We start from the raw sequence: 24,771 nt of genomic DNA, 5'->3' as shown, positions 1-24,771 counted from the left end.
CCCAGCATTGTGGTAATACAGGCCAGCAATGGCAGCCCCAGCATTGTGGTAATACAGGCCAGCAATGGCAGCCCCAGCATTGTGGTAATACAGGCCAGCAATGGTAGCCCCAGCATTGTGGTAATACAGGCCAGCAATGGCAGCCCCAGCATTGTGGTAATACAGGCCAGCAACTGGCAGCCCCAGCATTGTGGTAATACAGGTCAGCAATGGCAGCCCCAGCATTGTGGCAATACAGGCCAGCAATGGCAGCCCCAGCATTGTGGTAATACAGGTCAACAATGGCAGCCCCAGCATTGTGGTAATACAGGCCAGCAATGGCAGCCCCAGCATTGTGGTAATACAGGCCAGCAATAGGCAGCTCCAGCATTGTGGTAATACAGGCCAGCAATGGCAGCCCCAGCATTGTGGTAATACAGGTCAACAATGGCAGCCCCAGCATTGTGGTAATACAGGCCAGCAACTGGCAGCCCCAGCATTGTGGTAATACAGGCCAGCAATGGCAGCCCCAGCATTGTGGTAATACAGGCCAGCAATGGCAGCCCCAGCATTGTGGTAATACAGGCCAGCAATGGCAGCCCCAGCATTGTGGTAATACAGGCCAGCAATGGTAGCCCCAGCATTGTGGTAATACAGGCCAGCAATGGTAGCCCCAGCATTGTGGTAATACAGGCCAGCAATGGCAGCCCCAGCAGTAGCTGCATAGTATAGCACTGTAAAATACAATGGACAGCTGTGGGATTAATGGCTAGCACGGCTGGGCAGTGACAGCAGCACAGGCCAGGCAAGGAAATGTCTTTCTGTGTTGGGACAGCAGTAGCAGTACAGTATAGGAACATAAACACAATGGCAAACCAGACGTTATATGGCGAGCGTGGCTTTACAGTGGAAGTGTCTATCGTAAAAACTGCAGGGTAGAAAGGTATGAGAGGTCAGGACAGGAGTTGTCTGGCAGTGTAGGGCTAGCAGTGACAGCCCTGGCAGCAGTAGCACTGTATAGATATCCATAAAAGAAATAGACCAGCTCACCTGGACGGCTGATGGCATGTGGAAGCACGGAGATGTGTGGACACGCGTAAAGATATCCAAAGTTGCCTCTCTGTGGGAAATGATCTGAGCTCCTTGCCTCATCCTTCGAGAGTTGTCCTGGCTCAGAATGCTACCAACACTGCCAATGCCCCTACCACCACAGCTTGCAGAAACATCAGAAGACCTCCGTCTCATCGGGGCTCATGTCACCTGAGTAGAAAGACCGACTGCTCATCTCTACCAGTAAATAAACTAGCAGAAGTTGTTCTGACGACTCCAGGTTAGGGGACTATGGGGCAGATCAGAAACAGGTGTTATTGACGGAATTGGGTGCCGACGTCATGTGTCACTACAACAGCACGGGAGTCCCGGGGAGAGCGAGTGCCGACACCGCTGGAATGGCGCCAGCACAGGAGGGAAGTGGCAGCTTAAACATTTAGATTAAGAATGGGTTGTCCAAGTAGTGGACAACCCCTTTAACTTTTTTTTTTGCTCCTTTTTTTATACATATATATAGATTTATTTTTTTATTGTTAAAATCCATAACCCTGCAACAAAAATTCAGTAACCCTTAAAAGCTGTGTTGCTGGATGGGCAAGGAACGAAATTTCCGGTAACAACCTACAGTATTGTTATGCTGTGTACAGTTGTCAAAATTGGACTTTTAAAACATTTGTAAAAACCTTAACCTTTTTTATATTTATTTTAAAATGTTTTTTGTTTTCATTTATCCCTCCCTTGACCAAAATGCATCATAACAGTAAACTGCTATGATGTGATATAGCTTCACATACATCAACAGCATGCAGTATTATTGTGGGGTGCACAGTGGCTAAATTGGTCTATTAAAACTGGTATTCCAAAATTGTAAAATATTTTAACGTTTAAAAAAAAATGATGCCCTCCTGGGCCTTTACGACAAAGGAAGGGACGAGAAATGCATGTAACATTAATAGTGTACCGCCAGGAATATCATTACTGCATATGGTTAGGAACATGGTTTTATATAAAGCGAAACCTATGATCCTCCATGTAGTATATCTTTGGATTATAAAGTAACTGTAGTAATAATTGTAAACTCCAATGATATATATCAACAAAAAAGAGAAAAACTGAGTACTATACAATTCAATAAAACATTAACTTTTTATTATGCAAAATACATTATAAAATATAGACATAGGTCAATAAAAAAGAACGACAGCCTAATATTGCCTTGCATGAGAGACACCCTGAACAGTCACAGTGGACAGTGCTGGGTAATGAACCCCTAATTATAGTGTAACATGATTATAGATAGTCAAATTCTACCAAAAAAGGAATAATTCATTTATATTCAAAGATTGGAGGATGTAACCTCCAATCATTTTTTTGCATACAAATGTAGGAGCATGTATATCAATAATAAATTAGTTGAGATGCTAACCCATATTTTGTCAATCAATATTGCATGGGACTGAGCACGATCTCGACTCGCGTTTGACGGTAGCTTTTTTAAAAAGCTACCGCGAAACGCGCATCGGCATAGTGCTCGGTCTCCTGTAGACCCTGGGTTGTCATGCCAGTGACCCACGATTATGTGATGGGCGCGATGATTATTTTCTTTCTCAGGTCTTGTGACATTTCTCTTCCATGTGGTGCCATTGCTGATAACAGGAAATGTGAAGGGGTTTCCTTTAACACCCTTTTATAGTCGCGCGCCTGCTTGACACCTGTGTAATGAAAAATTAGACTTACCTGTGGCTGAATTCTTGTTAATTAGAATTTTGCAGTCTAAACTTTAGCTTTGCTTCTAAGACTTTTGTTTGAGTGTACTCATTTTTACAACATGGTCTTGAATGATTTTGTTAGGAAAATTACTTTTTTGAGTGAAAATAATAACACATTTTGTTTGCAATTAATGGCCCACGGGTGTATTTTATTGTATGGCTTCCCATAGAAACTAAAAGTTTTCTGACAAATCTGTTGGGGTGTACTCATTTATTCTGAGCACTGTGTGTGGTAAAATGATTGCAGTCATTCAGAACTACAACTTGCCCCGCAAAACTAAAGCTCTCATACGGGGTTATGTGGACAGAAAAATAAAAACGTTATAGCTCTTGGAGGAAAGGGAGAAAAAATGAAAACACGAAAAGTTTGCGAAATTTGAAAGTTTGCGAAATTTGAAAATTTGCGAAAAGTCACTGATGTCTGAATGTTCCCACATGGCTCCATTCACACATCTAAGTTGCTCAATTGTTTGTTTTTTTGCTGATAGAACTTGTACTTATATTAATCTATGGGCCTTTTCCCATTTCCACCTATTTATGTCAAGCAATGATTCGCAAAATGAAAATGTTGACATGCCCTAGTCTGGTTAGGCTTGCAGCCCCACCATTCCCACCCTAAGGTCCACAGAGAAAGGAAGAGCAGATGGATGCAATCCCTTGTGTTTCTTTACTGATTAATGCTAGGAGAAGCTTGGAACACCTCAATGAGATAAAACACTGATGGTAATAATGAGCACAAGAAAAGAAACAGTGAGGATCAGATCCAGCAGATTGATAAAACTCAGTCTAGTTTTTGCATGCTATTCTGATATGGGAATTTCGACATAAGGCTAGGTTCACACATTGCAGTCGTTTCTATGTAAATTCCATCCATGGAGTTTAGGTCAGTTGGTTATTAATTAGTTTGTAAAGATAAATACACATCTAAAATCATGTTTTACTTTTTTAGTCATTATAAATGATGTATTATTTTCCATTCTATAGGAAATATCAATGGAGTGACAAGCAGTGAACAATCTCCCGTTCAACCAGACTCTCCACCTACAAAATCGGAGTCCTCCCATGGGAGACACCCAGGAGGAAGAGCAGCAACACCTCATCCTCAGCAGTTGCCATTAAGAAAGACTTTCAGTGATCTTGGCCATATATTACAATCGCCAAGCAGTATGGATAATGCAAGTATGGTATATTCTGATGCTCCGTGTAATGGATCCAAGGACACTGGAAATTATCAGGGAAATTTATTCAACTATATGACACCGTCTAGTCCCGTAAAAATGCAACAGGCCCATTCCGCGGAGCTGGCAAAATGTTCCACCACAACCATGGCATCCTCTGGAGTTACTAAAAGTGGCTCTTTTAAAATAAGGAAAGACACTGTAAGGACCAATTTAGTAAGCTCTTGCTCAACTGGAACATTTCCATCACCGTCTGTTGAACAAAAAAAGACAGAGAAATCAAAATCAGTTTTTTATCCCAGCCATACAGTAGTAAGTAACATGACTAACTCTTCAACTTTGCCAACATCTTCAAACGAGTGCACATTCAGAGAAAGGTCACTGTCAATGCCCACAGATTCTGGCTCAATGTCTTCAGTAGACATTACTTACACAGAAAACAGGAGAGGGAGCGGAGACTATGCTCTTAACTATCCCAGTGGAAGCTCTGAGGAAAGCACAAGTACCGAAAATGTTTCTGCTGTAGCTGACGACAACCCAGAGCGTAGAAGATCCAGAAGTATCTCCCTGAGAAAGCCAAAGAAAAAGCCTTCTCCTCCTGCACGTAGTGTTTCCTTGATAAAAGATATGTCCGGTCAAAAATTACAGCCCATTGCTACGATGCCAAAGGACCAAAGACCTAAAAGCCTCTGCATTGCATATGATAGTCAAGGAAATAGCTATGTCCAAACGTCAATGCAAGGTAACGCCACTATGCCCACTTCAAGAAGCATGCATCTTAATCAGAACTGGAATTTCAACGACTGTAGATCCAACGACTTGCATAGGACATTATCTGGCTCTAGTACCGCAACAGGTACCACAGTGATAGAATGCAAAAGGGTACAAGGGAGTTCAGAGTCACTTTCATCTTTATATAATTCGAGGGCCACAACTCCTTCCCAGGTCTCCACAGAGACTGATTCCAAGATGTCATCACCTGGGAAGCCTCCAGGCTTGATGTCCCCATCTAGTGGTTACTCAAGCCAGTCAGAGACTCCAACTGCAATACCAACATCATTAATTTTAGGGCACTCTCCTTATCAAACCAACAAGGTAAGGCCCATGGTACCTGAAAGAAAATCATCTCTTCCTGCTGTTTCTCCAATAGATAGAAGTCCGAATTTTCGACAGTCTTTTGATTTGCCTCTAACGCCACCCACACATCTGGATTTGACTGGTGGAAGAAAGTCTTCAAAGAATAAGGGGAGGACTAGCAGAAACCAATCTGAGTCAACTTTTAGCTCTAAAACTCAAAATCAGAAAACAAGCCCAGTGCAACCCATAATGCCAATGGTAACTCAGTCTGATCTACGCTCAATTCGACTTAGATCTGTCAGCAAATCAGAAACAGAAGACATGTTGGATATTGTAGATCACATTGATGAATTGACAGATGAGGCTTTTCCTTTGCCAGAAAAAAAGTCAAAGCCACCAGTTGCTGAAAAACCTCCAATGTCAAGAAGACCTAATAGCCTTTCCTACCGATCTACTGCTGTGACTCCAGAATCACCTGTCATGTCTCCATCTTCACCTGGAAAATACCTTAGAGATCAAGTATCTCCCCAAGATGCATACATGGTGATTGGAACAATGCGCCCTAAAAAGAATTATGAATATGAAACTCGTGTGGAAACACCACCTTCTTTAGACCCATCCCCACCCCCAGAAAGTTACTTTCAAAGAGCAGAAATTAGAAGTTTCTCACAGAACAGTGCAGATGAAGAAGAATTCATCAAGGGAAAACTATTTTCAGAAAGAATATCTCTTCATAGCTTGACATATGTGGATAAAAAAAGAGTAAAGGTCCCACCACCTATTCCAAAAAAACCTTGTGGGATACACTTGCCAGTTGCCAGTCCACCACCTCCAAATCAAATGCCATCATCTTCTTCTGAACAAAGATTATCTCCTGTCGTCACTATGGGATTCGGAGCCAGCTCATTTCCTGATATTATTGAGTTCCAGAAATATTGTAATGAGGGAGTCATTCACGCTTCTCAGCCAGATTTGGTATCAGGTGACACTTTCACAGGTAAGCAAAATTGCTAAAGAAAGATTGAAGTTTTAAGTCCAGCACAGGAAATTAGGTATTATTCCCCGCCCACTGGCTAAGGTCTTTGTTCATGTCCAGCCAAACCTGTTTTAGTACATGGCTGGACATTCTGTTGATCCTCCCCCCAGCAGCAGCAAACAGACTGAAACACATAGGGAGATGTGAGGCCAATATATGCATGTATACGTATCTGCAAGCATGGCTAGCATGCAGATACATATATACATGTACAAACTAGAACACTTCTCTTTACAGTAGCATTTCTACAAGTAAATCTCCAATAGTTTTGGGGTCGGAGAGGAAGAATTGGCCTGTGTTGACTTCAATGATACAGCTCTGGAAGCTTGGTAAATGAGATTGCCTGTATTTTGATGGCTCGTATAAATTTTTCTATAATGTGAGGTTAAGAGGAAGGAGAATTATGGCTGCACTGGGACTCCATAAAGGAATATTTCCATGCTACAGTATGTCCACCCTTGCGGTATTTCTCGCGTTTCATCCGTTTCTGATCCAGTGCTATCTGTCTATAGCGTTATGTATGGGTCTGAGAGATCATTACTATTGTGCATAGATTGTTGTGATATTAAAAATAAACAAAAAAACAAAAATTAAAAGTTGATCTAAGAAATAGGTACACTTAGAAATGAGCAATGGGATTTGCGTTGCTCTGGTCCTGCATCTAGCCTGGTCATCCATGGCGGCCGGTCTTTAGTTCTGTACACTGCGTCCAACCTGACAACCTGGATGCATCTTGTGCTCACTAGGCCCCACACTGGCAGAAAAAGAGCTTACAGTCTGTTCAGCCCCCCTAAGCCGTGTATAGGGGCATGTAGACTGTAGAGAGATGTCTTAGGCTGTGTGCCCACGTAGCATTTTTCAAGCGTATATGCTGCGGAATTTCCGCAGCGTAAACGCTTGAAAAACGCATGTATATCCGCACCCCATGGTCCCCAATGGCATTCCGCAATGTCAATGCCCATGCTGCGGATTTTTCCGCAGCGTTTATGCTGCGTTCAAAAATCCGCAGCATGTCATTTAATTTTGCGTTTCCGCATGCAGAATTGCCTTTGTCCAATGCATAAAAAACGCAAGGCAATTCCGCATGTGGAAAATGCGTGATAAACGCGCGAAAAATGCGCGATAAACGCGTGCGGAATTCCGCATGCGTTTTTCCGGGAGAGGACTTGCAGAAATGAAGCAGAAATTTTCTGCTTCATAAATGCAACGTGGGCACATAGCCTTATTCTAGAGAAATCCATTTTTTTCTTTCTATGTAAATGAGCTGTTAGGATCTATGGGCCGGACATAGATCTCCCTGAGGATCGTCCTCCAGAGATTATTGTAAATGATGGGGAGTTACCAGTGTGAGCCATGTAATGACTGACAGTCCGCTCTCCTCATCTCACACTGGTAATATTACCTCCACAACAATTATTTGCAGTCCATTTTCCATCAAAGTACTTAACTTCCTGCATGTATCATTGAAGGTCCGAATAGTTGTTTAGTCCATTATGATAGTGTAGCTGCTATTCCTGCACAGTGTTAGCTAAGGGCTCTCACACTGCCGTATAAAATATCTGTCCCATGGTAACACAAGACCCACTTATGCCAAAATAAATACACAACACTGAAGTTCATGGAATAAAATGGCCGTGGCGTTTATTTACGGGTCACCTTAAGCTTTTTATTAATCACTCAAAAATAATAATTTAATATAATAAAGTCCATAAAGTAGAATGTCAGGAAAAAAGGCGGCAAGACAGCCAGAGAAACCCGCTCATGCGGGAGCACAGCTTACTCTCAAATATAACCCTTCCAACGTAACTGTTAAAGCTAGAAAACCCATAATAAATAACCCCTTTTTTTTTATGGGGTCTGAGTTCTCATGAGACCCCTCTTGTATTCTCTCAAAGGGAGGGCTACCATTCTCATCCAGGACAGTGGGATGATTTTTTCTCACTTGTCATCCATGTGCTGTCCGTGTGCTGTCCGTGTGCTGTCCGTATGCTGTCCGTATACTGTCCGTGTGCTGTCCGTATGCTGTCCGTATGCTGTCCGTGTACTGTCCGTATACTGTCCGTGTGCTGTCCATATACTGTCCGTATGCTGTCCGTGTGCTGTCCGTATACTGTCCGTATACTGTCCGTGTGCTGTCCGTATACTGTCCGTGTGCTGTCCGTGTGCTGTCCGTGTGCTGTCCGTATACTGTCCGTGTGCTGTCCATATACTGTCCGTATACTGTCCGTGTGCTGTCCGTATACTGTCCGTGTGCTGTCCATATACTGTCCGTGTGCTGTCCGTATACTGTCAGTGTCCTGTCCGCATACTGTCCGTGTGCTGTCCATATACTGTCCGTGTGCTGTCCGTATGCTGTCCATATACTGTCCGTGGGCTGTCCGTATACTGTCCGTGTGCTGTCCGTATACTGTCCGTGTGCTGTCCATATACTGTCCGTGGGCTGTCTGTATACTGTCCGTGTCCTGTCCGCATACTGTCCGTGTGCTGTCCATATACTGTCCGTGTGCTGTCCGTATACTGTCCGTGTGCTGTCCGCATACTGTCCGTGTGCTGTCCATATACTGTCCGTGGGCTGTCTGTATACTGTCCGTGTGCTGTCCATATACTGTCCGTGTGCTGTCCATATACTGTCCGTGTGCTGTCCGTATACTGTCCGTGTGCTGTCCATATACTGTCCGTGGGCTGTCCATATACTGTCCGTGGGCTGTCCGTATACTGTCCGTGTGCTGTCCGTATACTGTTCGTGTCCTGTCCGCATACCGTCCGTGTGCTGTCCATATACTGTCCGTATACTGTCCGTGTGCTGTCCGTATGCTGTCCGTATACTGTCCGTGTGCTGTCCGTATGCTGTCCGTACGCTGTCCGTGTGCTGTCCGTATACTGTCCGTGTGCTGTCCATATACTGTCCGTATGCTGTCCGTGTGCTGTCCGTATACTGTCCGTGTGCTGTCCGTATACTGTCCGTGTGCTGTCCGTGTGCTGTCCGTGTGCTGTCCGTATACTGTCCGTGTGCTGTCCATATACTGTCCGTATACTGTCCGTGTGCTGTCCGTATACTGTCCGTGTGCTGTCCATATACTGTCCGTGTGCTGTCCGTATACTGTCAGTGTCCTGTCCGCATACTGTCCGTGTGCTGTCCATATACTGTCCGTGTGCTGTCCGTATACTGTCCGTGTGCTGTCCATATACTGTCCGTGGGCTGTCCGTATACTGTCCGTGTGCTGTCCGTATACTGTCCGTGTGCTGTCCATATACTGTCCGTGGGCTGTCTGTATACTGTCCGTGTCCTGTCCGCATACTGTCCGTGTGCTGTCCATATACTGTCCGTGTGCTGTCCGTATACTGTCCGTGTGCTGTCCGCATACTGTCCGTGTGCTGTCCATATACTGTCCGTGGGCTGTCTGTATACTGTCCGTGTCCTGTCCGCATACTGTCCGTGTGCTGTCCGTATACTGTCCGTGTGCTGTCCATATACTGTCCGTGTGCTGTCCGTATACTGTCCGTGTGCTGTCCATATACTGTCCGTGTGCTGTCCGTATACTGTCCGTGTGCTGTCCATATACTGTCCGTGGGCTGTCCATATACTGTCCGTGGGCTGTCCGTATACTGTCCGTGTGCTGTCCGTATACTGTTCGTGTCCTGTCCGCATACCGTCCGTGTGCTGTCCATATACTGTCCGTATACTGTCCGTGTGCTGTCCGTATACTGTCCGTGTCCTGTCCGCATACTGTCCGTGTGCTGTCCATATACTGTCCGTGTGCTGTCCGTATACTGTCCGTGTGCTGTCCGTATACTGTCCGTGGGCTGTCCGTATACTGTCCGTGTGCTGTCCATATACTGGTAGTGTGCTGTCCATATACTGTCAGTGTGCTGTCCGTATACTGTCCATGTGCTGTCCATATACTGTCCGTGTGCTGTCCATGTGCTGTCCGTATACTGTCCATGTGCTGTCCATGTGCTATCCGTATACTGTCCGTGTGCTGTCCGTATACTGTCAGTGTGCTGTCTGTATACTGTCCATGTGCTGTCCATATACTGTCAGTGTGATGTCCGTGTGCTGTCCGTATACTGTCCGTGTGCTGTCCGTATACTGTCCATGTGCTGTCCGTGTGTTGTCCGTATACTGTCCATGTGCTGTCCGTGTGCTGTCCATACACGGTCAGTGTGCTGTCCGTGTGCTGTCCGTATACTGTCCGTGTGCTGTCCATATACTGTCCGTGTGCTGTCCGTATACTGTCCGTGTGCTGTCCATATACTGTCCATGTGCTGTCCGTATACTGTCCGTGTGCTGTCCGTATACTGTCAGTGTGATGTCCATATACTGTCCGTGTGCTGTCCATATACTGTCCGTGTGCTGTCCGTATACTGTCCTTGTGCTGTCCATATACTGTCCGTATACTGTCCTTGTGCTGTCCGTATACTGTCCATGTGCTGTCCATATACTGTCAGTGTGCTGGCCGTGTACTGTCCGTGTGCTGTCCATATACTGTCCATGTGCTGTCCGTGTACTGTCCGTATATTGTCCGTGTGCTGTCCGTGTACTGTCCGTATATTGTCCGTGTGCTGTCAGTATACTCTCTGTGTGCTGTCCGTATACTGTCCGTGTGCTGTCCGTATACTGTCCGTGTGCTGTCCGTATACTGTCCGTGTGCTGTCCATATACTGTCCATGTGCTGTCCGTATGCTGTTCGTGTGCTGTCCATATACTGTCCGTGTGCTGTCCGTGTACTGTCCGTGTACTGTCCATATACTGTCCGTGTGCTGTCCGTGTACTGTCCGTATATTGTCCGTGTGCTGTCCATGTACTGTCCGTGTGCTGTCCGTGTACTGTCCGTATATTGTCCGTGTGCTGTCCATGTACTGTCCGTGTGCTGTCCATGTACTGTCCGTATATTGTCCGTGTGCTGTCAGTATACTCTCTGTGTGCTGTCCGTATACTGTTCATGTGCTGTCCGTATACTGTCAGTGTGCTGTCCGTATACTGTGCATGTGCTGTCCATATGCTGTCAGTGTGCTGTCCGTATACTGTCCATGTGCTGTCCATATGCTGTCAGTGTGCTGTCCGTATACTGTCCATGTGCTGTCCATATACTGTCAGTATGCTGTTCGTATACTGTCCATATGCTGTCAGTGTGCTGTCCGTATACTGTCCATGTGCTGTCCATATGCTGTCAGTGTGCTGTCCGTATACTGTCCATGTGCTGTCCATATGCTGTCAGTGTGCTGTCCGTATACTGTCCATGTGCTGTCCATATGCTGTCAGTGTGCTGTCCATATACTGTCCATATGCTGTCAGTGTGCTGTCCGTATACTGTCCATGTGCTGTCAGTGTGCTGTCCGTATATTGTCCGTGTGCTGTCAGTATACTCTCTGTGTGCTGTCCGTATACTGTCCATGTGCTGTCCATATACTGTCAGTGTGCTGTCCGTATACTGTCCATGTGCTGTCCATATGCTGTCAGTGTGCTGTCCGTATACTGTCCATGTGCTGTCCATATGCTGTCAGTGTGCTGTCCGTATACTGTCAGTGTGATGTCTGTGTGCTGTCCGTATACTGTCTGTGTGCTGTTCGCATACTGTCCGATCTGCGCGGCGTCAGTAAATAACGTTGGTCCGAGTACAATCTGATTTTTGTACCATTTTTGCACTTGTCTGAGTTATACACTAGTGTGAACGAGGCCTTATGCTTTTTTGGCTGCAATATTGTTATTATTAACTAATCATTGCTCAGATTATTATATTTGGAATAAAAACTAGTGTAAAGATCTGAGGTTGTGAGTTGTAAGTAATCACCTAGGCAGGTTAACAATGAAACAATATTTTATTGATCACAGCCATAAAGCAATTCCAGGTAAATGGCCAAAATACAATTCTCTCAGTCCTCAAGTTCCCAATCTGGGTTCAGTAGTTCCACTGGCTTTGTATAAGGCCATACTCACTGTCTCCAAACTTTTGGTTGGCCCACAGATTTCGTATCTCCAGCCAGTATAGTCTGTAGCCACAGTCCATGATCCTCTAGACGGCAGATAAAACGATGAAAGCGCAGGTATCCAGTTGCCGCAGTCCTTTTAAGAAAGTTTAAATCCAAACGACATAATCCATAACGGTAACGTGTTTATCCATCCATCCTTCCAAGTCTCCATCCATCCTCTTCCTTCAATCCTTCCACATCACTCCTCACTATGTGTCTCTTTTCCTCCCTGGGGTCAGCCCCCTCCCAGCTCAGAAGTGATGACACCCTCCCCCTTAAGCATTTACTTTAACATGAGACTGCATGTGAGACCCCCTGTGGTGACGGCTCCACTGTGTCCACTCTTTCCATCTACATCCATTGGTCCATTGGCTGAAAGAACAATGGTCCAAGGCCCCTGAGATGCGGTCACTGAATGGAATAGATACCTGAGAAGGAACTGATGAGCGAACAAATCACTAACAAAACACAAAAATAAGATGGATGAAAATGGGTGCTCAGTGCTGGAAAAGTATTTAGTAAGTGGCCAAGTAGTTTTTGTGTAGTGGCTGTAGCCAGAGTGCCCCCGATCAGCACTAGGGGGCGCACAATGAGATAAAGGCATTTAACCCCCTCACTGCCCATTTAACTGCTCTTCTATCAAACCAGATAATATTGTGGCATTGCTGTATATAGCACAAGCGATCAGATGATCGCAGGTTCAAGTCCACTCAGGGGACTGACAAATACAGTGGAAAGTAAAAAAAAAAAAAGTTTAAAAATATGGAAATAAATATAAAAAAATAAAAGTTCAAATAATCCCCTTTTTTCCTCATTAAAAATTAAAAAAATAAATGTGGTATCGCTGCGCTCGTAAAAGTCCGATCTATCAAAATATAAAATAAACTAATCTAATCGGCAAACGGATTAATGAGAAAAAAAAATGCCAGTATTGCGTTTTTTCGGCCGCCGCATCAAGATAAAAATGTAATAAAGAGGCGATCAAAACATTGTATCTACCCCTAACTGATATCAAAAAAAGATCGGCTCGGAGCACAAAGAACAAGTCCTCACACAGCCCCAGATCCCCAAAATGTAAAACGTTACGGCTCTCGGAAAATGGAGACACAAGCAAATTTTTCTTTTTTACAAATCGCTGAATTTTTTTCATCACTAAAATAAAACAAAAACAATGAATGTTTGGTATTTCCATAATTGTACTGACCTGGAGAATCATATTACCAGGTCAGTTTTACTGTCAATTAAATGCTATAAATAATTAAAAAATAATAATAATTACAAAATAGTTTTGTTTTTTTTGCTATTTTCCAACACTTGGATTTTTTCCCTCTTTCCACCAGTGCATCAGAAGATAAAATGGATGGTGAAGTTCAAAAGTGCCACTTGTCCTGCAAAAAATAACCCCTCACACCGCTATGTCAACGGAAAAATAAAAAGTTATGGGGAAGGGAGTTAAGGGAAGGGAAAAACGAAAGTGTAAAAATGAAAAATCAACCAGGTCCTTAAAGGAGTTGTCTGCTACTTTTTATTATCCCTCCAATGTGTTCAGCCGGTGCCCATAAGGGTTATTGCAATTACCTTCCTCTGCCTGTGAGCGGCGCTATCACTGGCCGCTGACAGGCATCACGTGACCCCCGGCTGCTGCCGGCTCTGACATCCGCTGACATCATGTCAAGTTCTGGCTGCAGCCGGGGGTCTCTCTTCTGCGTTCCACGGTGGACGCTGGGCTGTGGGCGCGCTCCACCGCACGCTCTCCCTCTCCTCATTCACTAGGAAAGCGAGCGGTGGATGCTGGGTGTGACGCGGGGGGGTAACCCCACCCACAGCCTGGCATCCACCGCGGGGACCGCGTCACTGATGTCACGCCTCACTTGACATCAGCCAATGATAGTGACGCACCCCCTGGGCCGTGGGGTACCCGGAGCCGGGCCAGTAGACGCTGGGGGTTGTAGTCACAGTGGAGGTGACCCGGTCCGTGACCCAGGGCGGTCAATCCAAGGGTAGTAGATGTACATAGGTTATATAATGTCCGACTACGCCACCTGTGGAGTGCGGCAAAAGGGGCCGCTGCTGCGGAACAGTCCTCTGAAGCTGGTGGTTTGGCAGCAAGGGTGGTATAGCTCCCCACAGGAAGAGTGTAGCTTCAGGGCAGTGTGTGTGGATGATGGTGGTTGTAGTGCAGGGAGTCAGTAATGAACACAGAGTCCGTGTGATGCAGTCCCAAGATCTTTACTCACAGTTGTTGCAGTTCTTGTTACAGGGACCCATGTAACGGCCCTCGTCGTTCTGTGCTCACTCAGTGAGGGGTTCAGCCGACCCCCAGGTAACTCTGGAGTATTTAGCAGGACCCCCTTCTGTGTGTCCTTTCTCTGGCCTTCTCCCTGTACCTCACACCCAGTCACACTTCTATCCGGTACACTCGGGCCTTGGTGGGCGACGTGTGTTCCGTCCCCTGGGTCCTATGTGGCTACCTTCTTAGTGAGACTGGTGTCGACTTTTGTCTTACGGTACATAAAGTGCTGCAGCCTCCGGCTTCTAGTTGAGCCTTGCTGTTTCTCCGCTAGTTGAGGGACCGGTTCCCCTTATCTGGCCTGACCCCTCTACCTCCTGGTAGCAGCGGGAGTACGGGTGGCCTTCTGCACGGCCCGTACCCCTAGGGTCCCTTCGGTTCCTGGAGCCTTCCTGCTCCCACTCCTCTCTTCTCTCCTTCAGTCCTGGGCCTCACAGGCTAGGCCCACCTCTGGAGCAGAGCTCATACAGAGCCTCTGCTCCTGTCACCTTCCTCCTCTGACTGGACTGACTGAACTCCACACTGATCTAAGATGGTGTCTCTATTTTATACTGCTCCTACTCAAGTTCTCCCAGGATCTACTTCCTACACCCCATCCACTACATGGTTCCCCCTCTCTAGGTGGACCCCCCCCCCACTCCAGCCAGGGATCAGGGACTGTGCTATCCCGTAGGAGCAATCTCGCCCTGTCCCCCGGAAATGTGGTGTAGTGAATGCAGGTGTTAGCGTCCTGAGCTGTACTCCTTCCTTACCTGAGAGTGAGGTACCACACCTCTGAATGAGATGCAATACCTCTGTGGCGACCGAACCCTCAGGGGCGCCACAATAGCGCTGCTCACAGGCAAGAAGGACAGCAGGAGGTAATTAGTAAAACACTTATGGGTGCCGGCTGAATACATTGGGGGGATAATAAAAAGTTGTGGACAACTTCTTTAAGGAGTCAAAGAGGCATTCCAGTCAATATACGTGGCAAATATATATTGGACATAGCAAGGCCCAGCTCCCAAACCAAGGTGGCGGGGCTGCAGAACTCTCCCCCCTGCAGTTTCATCAGGAACGTTCTGCTAGGTGGGAGACACATCCCCTCGCCAACCACTGCTCGTTAATAGGATGATGTGTAAAGCCAGCGATGCACTACTCTACCATAGATCCCGCACCCTGCGGTGTGCGGACGTTACAACTTCACTACGGCAGGAATTAAAGTAAAAGAAAATGTAGTTTGTGCCTCCAGGGTGCACTGTATTAACTTCTGTTTCCGTGATGGTATGTAGTGTCCCGATTGTCCAGAACACAGAGAGGCCAATAGGCTATTGATAAGCTTTACTTGTTGCATACAAACACAGGTACATCCAGACAAACTATCATTTAGCAGAGTTTCAATTCCAATTCAGTAAGCAGAGTTATTCTCCAGTATAGTAATGCAGATACATACATGGTGCAGTGATTCCTGAGTCCTAGCTTCTGCTGACTGCAGCTGAGGTTGTGGTCGCTCATACACAGGAGCTCTGAGCTTCATACCTGCTCCTTCAGCTTCCAGGCAAAGAGACAACACCACACCTTAAAAATGTCTCCTTCTCTCTCAGTGATAAGCCCAGAACCTGGTGATGTGGTCTAACCATGTGACCTCATTGCCATATATGGAAAGCAGGGCTGAATAGTTAACTCTTTAGTAATCTCCTGATAGCAGAACATAATAACTACATCACTTTATGTGACCCGCCCCCAGGGCCATGGGGTACTCGGTGCCGGGCCTATAGACGCTGAAGAAAGGGATCTGTCACAGTGGCGGTGGCCCGGTCCGTGGCCCAGGGCGGTCAACAAAAAGGGGAAGGAAAATATTTATATGGGATTTGTAGTTCTTAGGAAGTGTTCGTGACGCCACCTGTGGTTTCTGGTAATAGGTACCAGTGCTGCTTCAGACCTCTGTGGCGGTTAATAGGGCAGCTGGGTTGGAACGGCTCCTCACAGGTGGAGCGGGCCCCTGGGCAGTGTAGTAAAGATGATGGAGATGCTGGGGCTTGTGGTGTAGGGGAGATGGCGCAGTGGAAATAACTGACGGAGGCAGTGGAGTGCAGTCATCCGAGTTTTACTCACAGTTCTGTTCAAGTTTCTTCAGGTACACTGTACGGGTGTCAGCCTCCCGCGTCGCACTGCGTCTACCAGACAAGGGGTCCAGCACTTTCTCAAAGTCTATCAGGCGCGCTTGACGGAACCCCGCTTTCTTTATGTTCCTTACTAGACCGACTTCTCACGCTGGGTCTTCTCCCTTCTGCCCTGCGCTCCCCACACACAGTCCCGGTCCGGTGCTCTGAAGTCCCTCTGGGCAACCTGAAGTTCCCGGACCTACTTGATGCCTTTCGTGGAGACTAGGGTGAGGCTGTGGCAACTGCACCATGGAAGTGCAGAAGCCTCCGATTTTCCAGCCGAGACCTGGAGTAACACGCCTGGTCCAGTGACGTGACCGGTTCCCTTCTTGCGGCCTGTTCCCTCTGACACTTGGCAGACTCGGGAGTACGGGTGCCATCCTGCACTCACCGTACCCCCTGGGATCCCTTCTGTTAACGGAGCCTTCCTCCTCTGCTCCCCTCCTGGGCCTCTATTACTAGGCCCCACTTGTGGAGCAGAGCTCCTGAAGAGACTCTGCTCCCCTCCTCTCCTTTCACTGAATCACACTCACTCTCTGTTCTACCACCCTAAGATGGCTTCCCTTTATATACCTTCTATCATAGTGTTCCCCTACTCTACATCTTCCACCCACACCCACTACTGGTTCCCCCTCTCTTTGGTTCCCCCCCACTCCAGCCAGGGACAGGGCTCAGCAGAAACACTGTGCATCTTGCCCTTCCAGCCGGCCTGGAGCAGTGTAGTGTTGAATGCGGTTGTTGGGGTTCCAGGCTGCACTCCTTCCTTACCTGAGAGAAGGAGACACCACACCCCTGGGTGAGGTGCAGTACCTCTGTGGCGACTGAACCCTCAGGGGTGCCACATATGCATAGTTAAACCACCTCAATATAGTAAAACATCTTGTATATTATCTGCAAAGGGGAAATATGAACATAGTGCAAACATAATGAGGCGGCTGCTGACTCTGCTACATCTTAAAGGTACATACACAACAGCTTTGGGGCATTACCGATGTCATTGCCGAACCCACCAAGGGAGGGCACCAAGGGAGGGGAGGGGACAAGTGTCAGAACGCTCTCCATAAAACCATGGAAAGAAGCGGTGGGGACCAGAAGTTTGCAGAAGCGGCGGTCATCAGTAAGGAAGCACTGAGTATGCTGAGTAAGCCTCCAGTACGTAATGACCCCAGCAGATTTCGGTTACCAAGCAGGACCTTTCATGATTTCCTCAAATTCCAGATGTTGCTTGGTAAAAACCACTCTGAGATTCCTCCAGCTACACTGGATATAAAAAGTCTTCACACCCCTGTTAATATTGTAGGTTTTGTCATGTAAAAAAAATCCTAGATCTTCTTCCACCTTCAGTGTCCCCCGCAATCTGTACAATTCAGCTGGAATCTTTTCAGGTGGAAAAAGAAAAATGAAGTAAAATAATAGGGCTCCCTTACACTAGTACGTTGTTGAAGGACCTAAATTCAAAACAGTAAGGTGTATATCATGGGCTGAGAGGAGTAAGAGGCTATCTATAGGGGTGAGGTGCACGGGGAGCTGAAGGTCGGGTCCTGGGAGGACACTGAAGATTAGGTGACTCCGCACCGTGATAAAAACATGACAGCGGGTCTACACGGTACCAGTCAACGCTCATGATGATGTATGTAGTGGAGGAAGAGATTATTAAAGGAAAACCATCCCGGAACGGACACCTCCAAGGATGATCTGCATGATCTACATCCAACTGCCATGGAGGAAGTGTCCACTTCTGCTCTTTATTCAGGGCCCCTTTGAGTCTTATTGGGTAGGAGGACATCTAGAATTGGCAATCTATGCCCGTGCTTCCTTGCAGTATCTCTACAAATCTGTCAGGGCATCTCCTGTGTACTATTAAATACAGTAATAAATTAAAAAAAGTGTTTTTAAAAATATATAAAAAAAAAAAAAAAAAATCACAAAAGTTCAAATCACCCCACTTTTGCCCCCTTAAAAAAATAAGATACACATATTTGGTATCTCTGCGTTCATAAAAGTCAAATCTATCAAAATTTAAAATAAATTAATCCAATTAGAAAAAAAATTAAAACATCAAAATTATGTTTTTTTTTGGCCTCTGCAACATCGCGATCAAAACCCCAATATGGTATCAGTGAAAACGTCAGCTCAGGGCGCAAAAGAGCAAAAAGTAATCCATCACAAAACCCAAATCACAAAAAGGTAAAGGTCTCAGAAAACGGCAACACAAGGAAAAAATATATATATATTTTTTTACAAATTTCCGAATTTGTTATCACCACTTAAATAAAAAAAAACAACTCTACATGTTTGGTATATGCGTACTCATACTGACTCGGAGAATCATAATGGCAGGTCAGTTTTACCATATAGTGAACATGGTAAATGAACCCCCCCCCCCCCCAAAAAAAAAATTGTGGAATTGCACTTTTTTTTGCTATTTCAAGGCACTTAGAATTTTTTTCCCGGTTCCATACCCTACTACAATGTCTTTCGCAGCATGCAGGCCCCCACTGCTGACGCAGATCGCACGCTGTATAGTTATATGGTTACAGCTTGACTTTGCCGGGTATAACACTTCATTCCACTGTGTATTATAGGAAACCACCTGGAAATGCAAGAAGAAAGCAAATGCGTGTCAAGTAAAACGGCAGACTCCATCATTGAGGATGACGATGAGGTGTTTGTGAGTTCCCGGACCACCGAGGATTTATTCACAGTCATTCACAGGTATGAGCTCTAGTCCTACAAGTCAGAATGTGTCCCAGCCATTCCTGATATATGGATGACGTGAACTTTGCTTCTTTTCTCAGATCAAAAAGGAAGTTACTGGGTTGGAAAGACTCCGGAGATTCGTTTGGTAGCAGACAAAGCTCCGTGTCACCAGTGAAAAATTCACCGAGCTCAGCCAGTGACTCTTCATACGGCACCTTGAGCTTATGTCGGACTTCCAGCAAAAATGAAGACTTTAAGGCTCTTCTCCAAAGGAAAGGCAGCAAAAGCAGCTTGGGTAGTCGCCCATCGGCCGCCGAGCTGCTGAAAACCACAAATCCTTTGGCAAGAAGGGTGATTAATGAATTTGCCCCAGAAATAGAAAAAAGTGGCAACACAAAAACATTACCTTGATAATGTTCTCAAAGTCTGGAAGAACTTGTGCTTGAATATGAGACAATATGCCAAATCTGCATCCCAGGAGGTCGGGCCGGGACGTGCTGACCATGTGTGGACCCCTGGCCTGGACCCCTGGCCCGGACCCCTGGCCCGGACCCCTGGCCTGGCACATTGCATGAACTGATAGCTGATTGTACAGCGTCACGGGAAACAAATCCGGGTCTTTCTGAATCTAACTTAAGGGATCTAAAATACTAAGAACAGAGCGCAGTTTGTAATCCATCTTGTGATACGCCGCCGATACATTTTTTCCGGAATTGTACAGGAATCTGCGCATGGAATCCAGATATTATTTTGCAATTACTATGAGCTTTGCATTTTGTAGTATGTATTTTATTTTCTATGTATTTCTCCCATTCAAAGCGGGAGATTGTGAACAATTATTACCGCGCTACGACAGCCTTCTGTTTTATGGAACATAACAGACTGGAATTGCAGAAATCCATCTACCCAAAATATCAGTAGTTTACTATGAATCTACCAATACTGTCACCGACTTTATAAGAGGAACCATCATGTTCAATTTATCTCATAGACTAGTAGGACAATGAGAAAATAAGCAACTTTGTAATGTATCTTATGAGAATAATCAGGATATTTCACTCTCAATTCATGGGTAAAATGTGTCAAATCTGTATTCAGTGAACACAGATTTTCTCAAGAGTTGACAGTTGGTGCTTGTAAAATTCTATGGAGAAGAAAGCGAAGAGGGGAGAGAAGCTGGAGACAGATACAGACATTCCACAAGAAACACAGGTCTCCATAGAACTTCCTGAGCACCAACTGTCATATCAAATCACAGAAATGGGATAATCTTTATTCTTTGAAAATAGATTGAGAATTAAAGATCAGTCCAGGAGTAGAAAGAAATAGATTTCTCTGATAAGATAGATTACAAAGTGTCTTATTTTCATGTGTACTATTGACTTATTATGAAACACATTCAACATTTTAAAAATTGAAAAAAAAAAATTACCTGATGGAAACATTTTGGAGCCATCTAGTAAAGTCCAAACGTCATGAGATGAGGGTTTCCTCGGCATACTGTATGCATCTATGAATGTAGCCATTACTCACTTTAATATACATCTTAATAGTGGTGGTCCTTTCCATGCTGGCGTGTTACACTGTATCATGGCTCAGTCTCTAGATTTAGTGGCCTTTTAATCTATATACAGTAAAGGGATATAATGTGGGCGATATTGGACGAGCGATGCGCCTGTAACTATTCCGTGTCGGAGCTTGTATGACGATCCTGGTAGCGCTCATGTACAGGACATGTAGATACCGTGAGCGCCTCCTATAACATTGTCATGTATTACACGTTCCTCTATCCATTTACCCCACGCAGGAGCCACGACATCGGCCGTTCAACGTTGTTCCAGAACCATTTGCCAGGACAGCGATGTGAATATAATATCATCTGTGAATTGACAATCATAAGTGTGAGATAGTGCTGGTGATATCATGATCATGGAGGGGCATGTATATACTGTACGGCGTGTATTGTATGGATATGGACTATAAAGGATGACATTATAAGAACATGGCGTGCGCTTCATCATTCCCCGGACACTTGATTCAAAGTTGGTAATGCCACCCATGTGGGTACATTGTAATATGGCGGGCTTTCACTTTCTACATCAATCCCTTAGAGTATAAATATGTTCTGTTCTCATGGCCTGGGATAAAAAAATCCCAATATATACAGTTGAAACCAGAAGTTTACATCCACTATATATAAAGACACATATGGATGTTTTTCTCAATATCTGACATGAAATCAGAATAAACGTTTCCTGTTTTAGATCAATTAGGATTACCAAAATTTTTAATATTTGCCAAATGTCAGAATAATGAGAGAGAGAGAATGTTTTAAGGCATTTTTATTACTTACTGCAAAGTCAAAAGTTTACATATACTAAGATTACTATGCCTTTAAACAATTCTGGATGGCCCATATGATGATGTCATGTGTTTGAAAGCTTCTGATATATATATATTTTTTTTACAACATCTTAGTTAATTCGAGAAACACCTGTGAATGTATTTTAATGCACACCTGAAACACACTGCTGCTTTGTGTATCATCATGGGAAAGTCTAAAGAAATCAGCCAAGATATCAGGAAGAGAATTATGGACAAAAGCAAAAGAGCTTGTGAAGATGATGGTGGAAGCTGGTAAGATTGTGTTAATATCCACAGTGAAACGAGTACTGTATCAACTTGAGATGAAAGGTCACTCTGCCAGGAAGAAGCCATTACTCCAAAAGAAACATAAAAAAATGCCAGATTAATGTTTGCAAATGCACACAGGAACAAAGACCTTAATTTATGGAGACATGTACTGTGGTCTGAAAATTGAACTTTTCGGGCATAATGACCATTGTTACGTTTGGAGGAAAAAGGGAAAAGCTTGGAAGCCTAAGAACACCATCTCAACTGTGAAATATGGGGATGGCAGCATCATATTGTGGGGTTGTTTTGCTGCAGGAAGAACTGATGCACTTCACAAAAAAGATGGCATTATGAGAAAAGAAGATTATTTGGCAATACTGAAGCAACATCTCAAGACATTAGCCAGGAAGTTAAAGCTTGGGCGGAAATGGATCTTCCAAATGGACAATGACCCGAAGCATACTGCCAAAATGGTAACAAAGTGGCTTAAGAATAACAAAGTTAATGTTTTGGAGTGGCCATCACAAAGCCCTGATCTCAATCCTATTGAAAATTTATACGCAAAGCTGAAAAGGCAGATGCGAGCAAGACGACCTACAAACCTGGATCAGTTACACCAGTTTCGTTAGGAGGAATCGGCCCAAATTCCGACCAACTATTGTGGAAGGAGATCCCAAACGTTTGACCCAAGTTATTCAGTTTAAGGGCAATGGTACCAAAAACTAATGAAATGGATGTAAACTTTTCACTTTGCAGTAAGTAATAAAAATGCCTTAAAACATTCTCTCTCTCTCTCATTATTCTGGCATTTGGCAAATATTAAAATTATGGTAATCCAAATTAACCTAAAATGGGAAAGGTTTATTCTGATTTCATGTCAGATATAGAGAAAAGCATGCAGATGAGTCTTTATATATAGTGTATGGAAACATCTGATTTTAACAGTATGTAAAATGGAAGCTATGACAGATAACTATCCATCATCCAGGCGGTAATGGTATCAGTTATACATCCATTATATCCAGGGGGTAATGGTATCAGATATACAGCCATTATATCCAGGGGTTAATGGTATCAAATATACAGCCATTATGTCCTGGGGGTAATGGCATCAGATAAACAGCCATTATATCCAGGGGATAATGGTATCAGATATACAGCCATTATATCCAGGGGTTAATGGTATCAAATATACAGCCATTATATCCACGGGGTAATGGCATCAGATAAACAGCCATTATATCCAGGGGGTACATACTTCTCATCTCTCATATCCTCCCCATCTCACAACCCTAAACAGCTATTCAACACCTTCAATTCTCTCCTCCATCCCCCAGCGCCTCCTCCCTCTCCTCTTATTTCAGCAGAAGACTTTGCCTTATTCTTCAAGCAAAAGATTGACACCATCAGGCAAAGCTTTTGCCTAAAGTCCCCATAGCCCCTCCCAGACCTACTCAATCCTCCTCCTCCTCCATAACCACCTTCTCCACTATTAGGGAAGATCAACTTTCCTCTTTACTCTCCAAATCACACCTCACCACCTGTGAACTTGACCCAATCCCATCCCACCTCATCCCAAAGATTACCACTATCTTTATCCCAACCCTAGCCCACCTTTTCAACCTGTCACTAGCAACTGGTGTCTGACCCTCATGCTTCAAACATGCCTCGATCACACCCATCCTCAAAAATCCCTCCCTTGACCCATCCTCTCTGACTAGCTATCGCCCCATATCACTTCTCCTCTATGCCTCAAAACTACTGGAACAACACGTCCATTCTGAACTGTCCTCACACCTCTCCTCCTGCTCCCTCTTTGACCGCCTACAATCTGGTTTCCGACCGCACCATTCTACTGAAACTGCCCTGACTTAAGTCACCAATGACGTACTAACCGCCAATTTCAAGCGACACTACTCTGTCCTCCTCCTCCTGGACCTGTCATCTGCCTTCGACACAGTGGACCATTCTTACTTCAGACTCTCTCATCTCTCGGCATCACAGACTTGGCCCTATCCTGGATCTCCTCATACCTAACAGACTTGACATTCAGTGTCTCCCACTCACACACCACCTCTTCATCTCACCCCCCTATCTTTCGGTGTCCCCCAAGGTTCAGTTCTAGGACCCCTACTCTTCTCCATCTACACCTTAGGCATGGGACAGCTCATAGAGTCTCATGGTTTTCATTATCACCTCTATGCTGATGACACAGATCTACCTCTCTGGACCCGATATCTCCTCCTTACTAACCAAAATCCCACAATGTCTGTCCGCCATCTCATCCTTCTTCTCTGCTAGATTTCTAAAACTTAACATGGACAAAACAGAATTCATCATCTTTCCGGCATCTCATTCAACCCCCCCAACTGACCTATTTATCAGCGTAAATGGCAGCCCACTCTCCCCAGTCCCTCAAGCTTGCTGCCTTGGGGTAACCCTGGACACTGAACTCTCCTTCAAACCACATTACCAAGCCCTTTCCACTTCCTGCCGACTCCAACTCAAAAATATCTCCCGGATCCGCACATTCCTCAACCATGAATCTGCAAAAACACTAGTGTATGCCCTCATCATCTCCTGCCTTGACTACTGCAACCTCCTGCTCTGTGGCCTCCCCTCTAACACTCTCGCACCCCTCCAATCTATCCTAAACTCTGCTGCCTGACTAATCCACCTGTCCCCCCGCTATTCCCCGGTTTCTCCTCTCTGCCAATCTCTTCACTGGCCCCCCATTACTCAGAGACTCTAGTTCAAAACCCTAACCATGGCATAAAAAGCCATTCACAACCTGTCTCCTCCATATACAGTGGGTACAGAAAGTATTCAGACCCCTTTAAATTTTTCACTCTTTGTTTCATTGCAGCCATTTGGTAAATTCTAAAACGTTCATTTTTTTCTCATTAAAGTCCACTCTGCACCCCATCTTCACTGAAAAAAACAG

The 24,771-nt window shown here is 45.1% G+C and overlaps 1 protein-coding gene across 6 annotated transcripts in view; it reads left to right on the top strand.

Annotated features, from left to right (window-relative positions):
• NHSL2 (NHS like 2) overlaps positions 1–20,393 on the top strand; it is a 521,573-nt gene extending 501,180 nt beyond the window's left edge. For all 6 annotated transcript variants that reach the window (XM_073639613.1, XM_073639616.1, XM_073639615.1 and 3 more), the window contains 3 exons: positions 3,783–6,050; positions 19,079–19,208; positions 19,292–20,393. In XM_073639613.1, the coding sequence (XP_073495714.1) occupies positions 3,783–6,050; positions 19,079–19,208; positions 19,292–19,604 (2,711 nt within the window). In that variant the 3' untranslated portion in view covers positions 19,605–20,393. The remainder of the gene's footprint in view (positions 1–3,782; positions 6,051–19,078; positions 19,209–19,291) is intronic.
• The last annotated feature ends 4,378 nt before the right edge of the window (positions 20,394–24,771 follow it).

This window comes from Phyllobates terribilis, unplaced genomic scaffold (genome assembly GCF_046119375.1).
Source record: "Phyllobates terribilis strain yellow unplaced genomic scaffold, ASM4611937v1 Scaffold_7__3_contigs__length_470593459, whole genome shotgun sequence".
Lineage (NCBI taxonomy): Eukaryota > Metazoa > Chordata > Amphibia > Anura > Dendrobatidae > Phyllobates > Phyllobates terribilis.
This window is presented reverse-complemented; position numbering and strand designations above follow the sequence as displayed.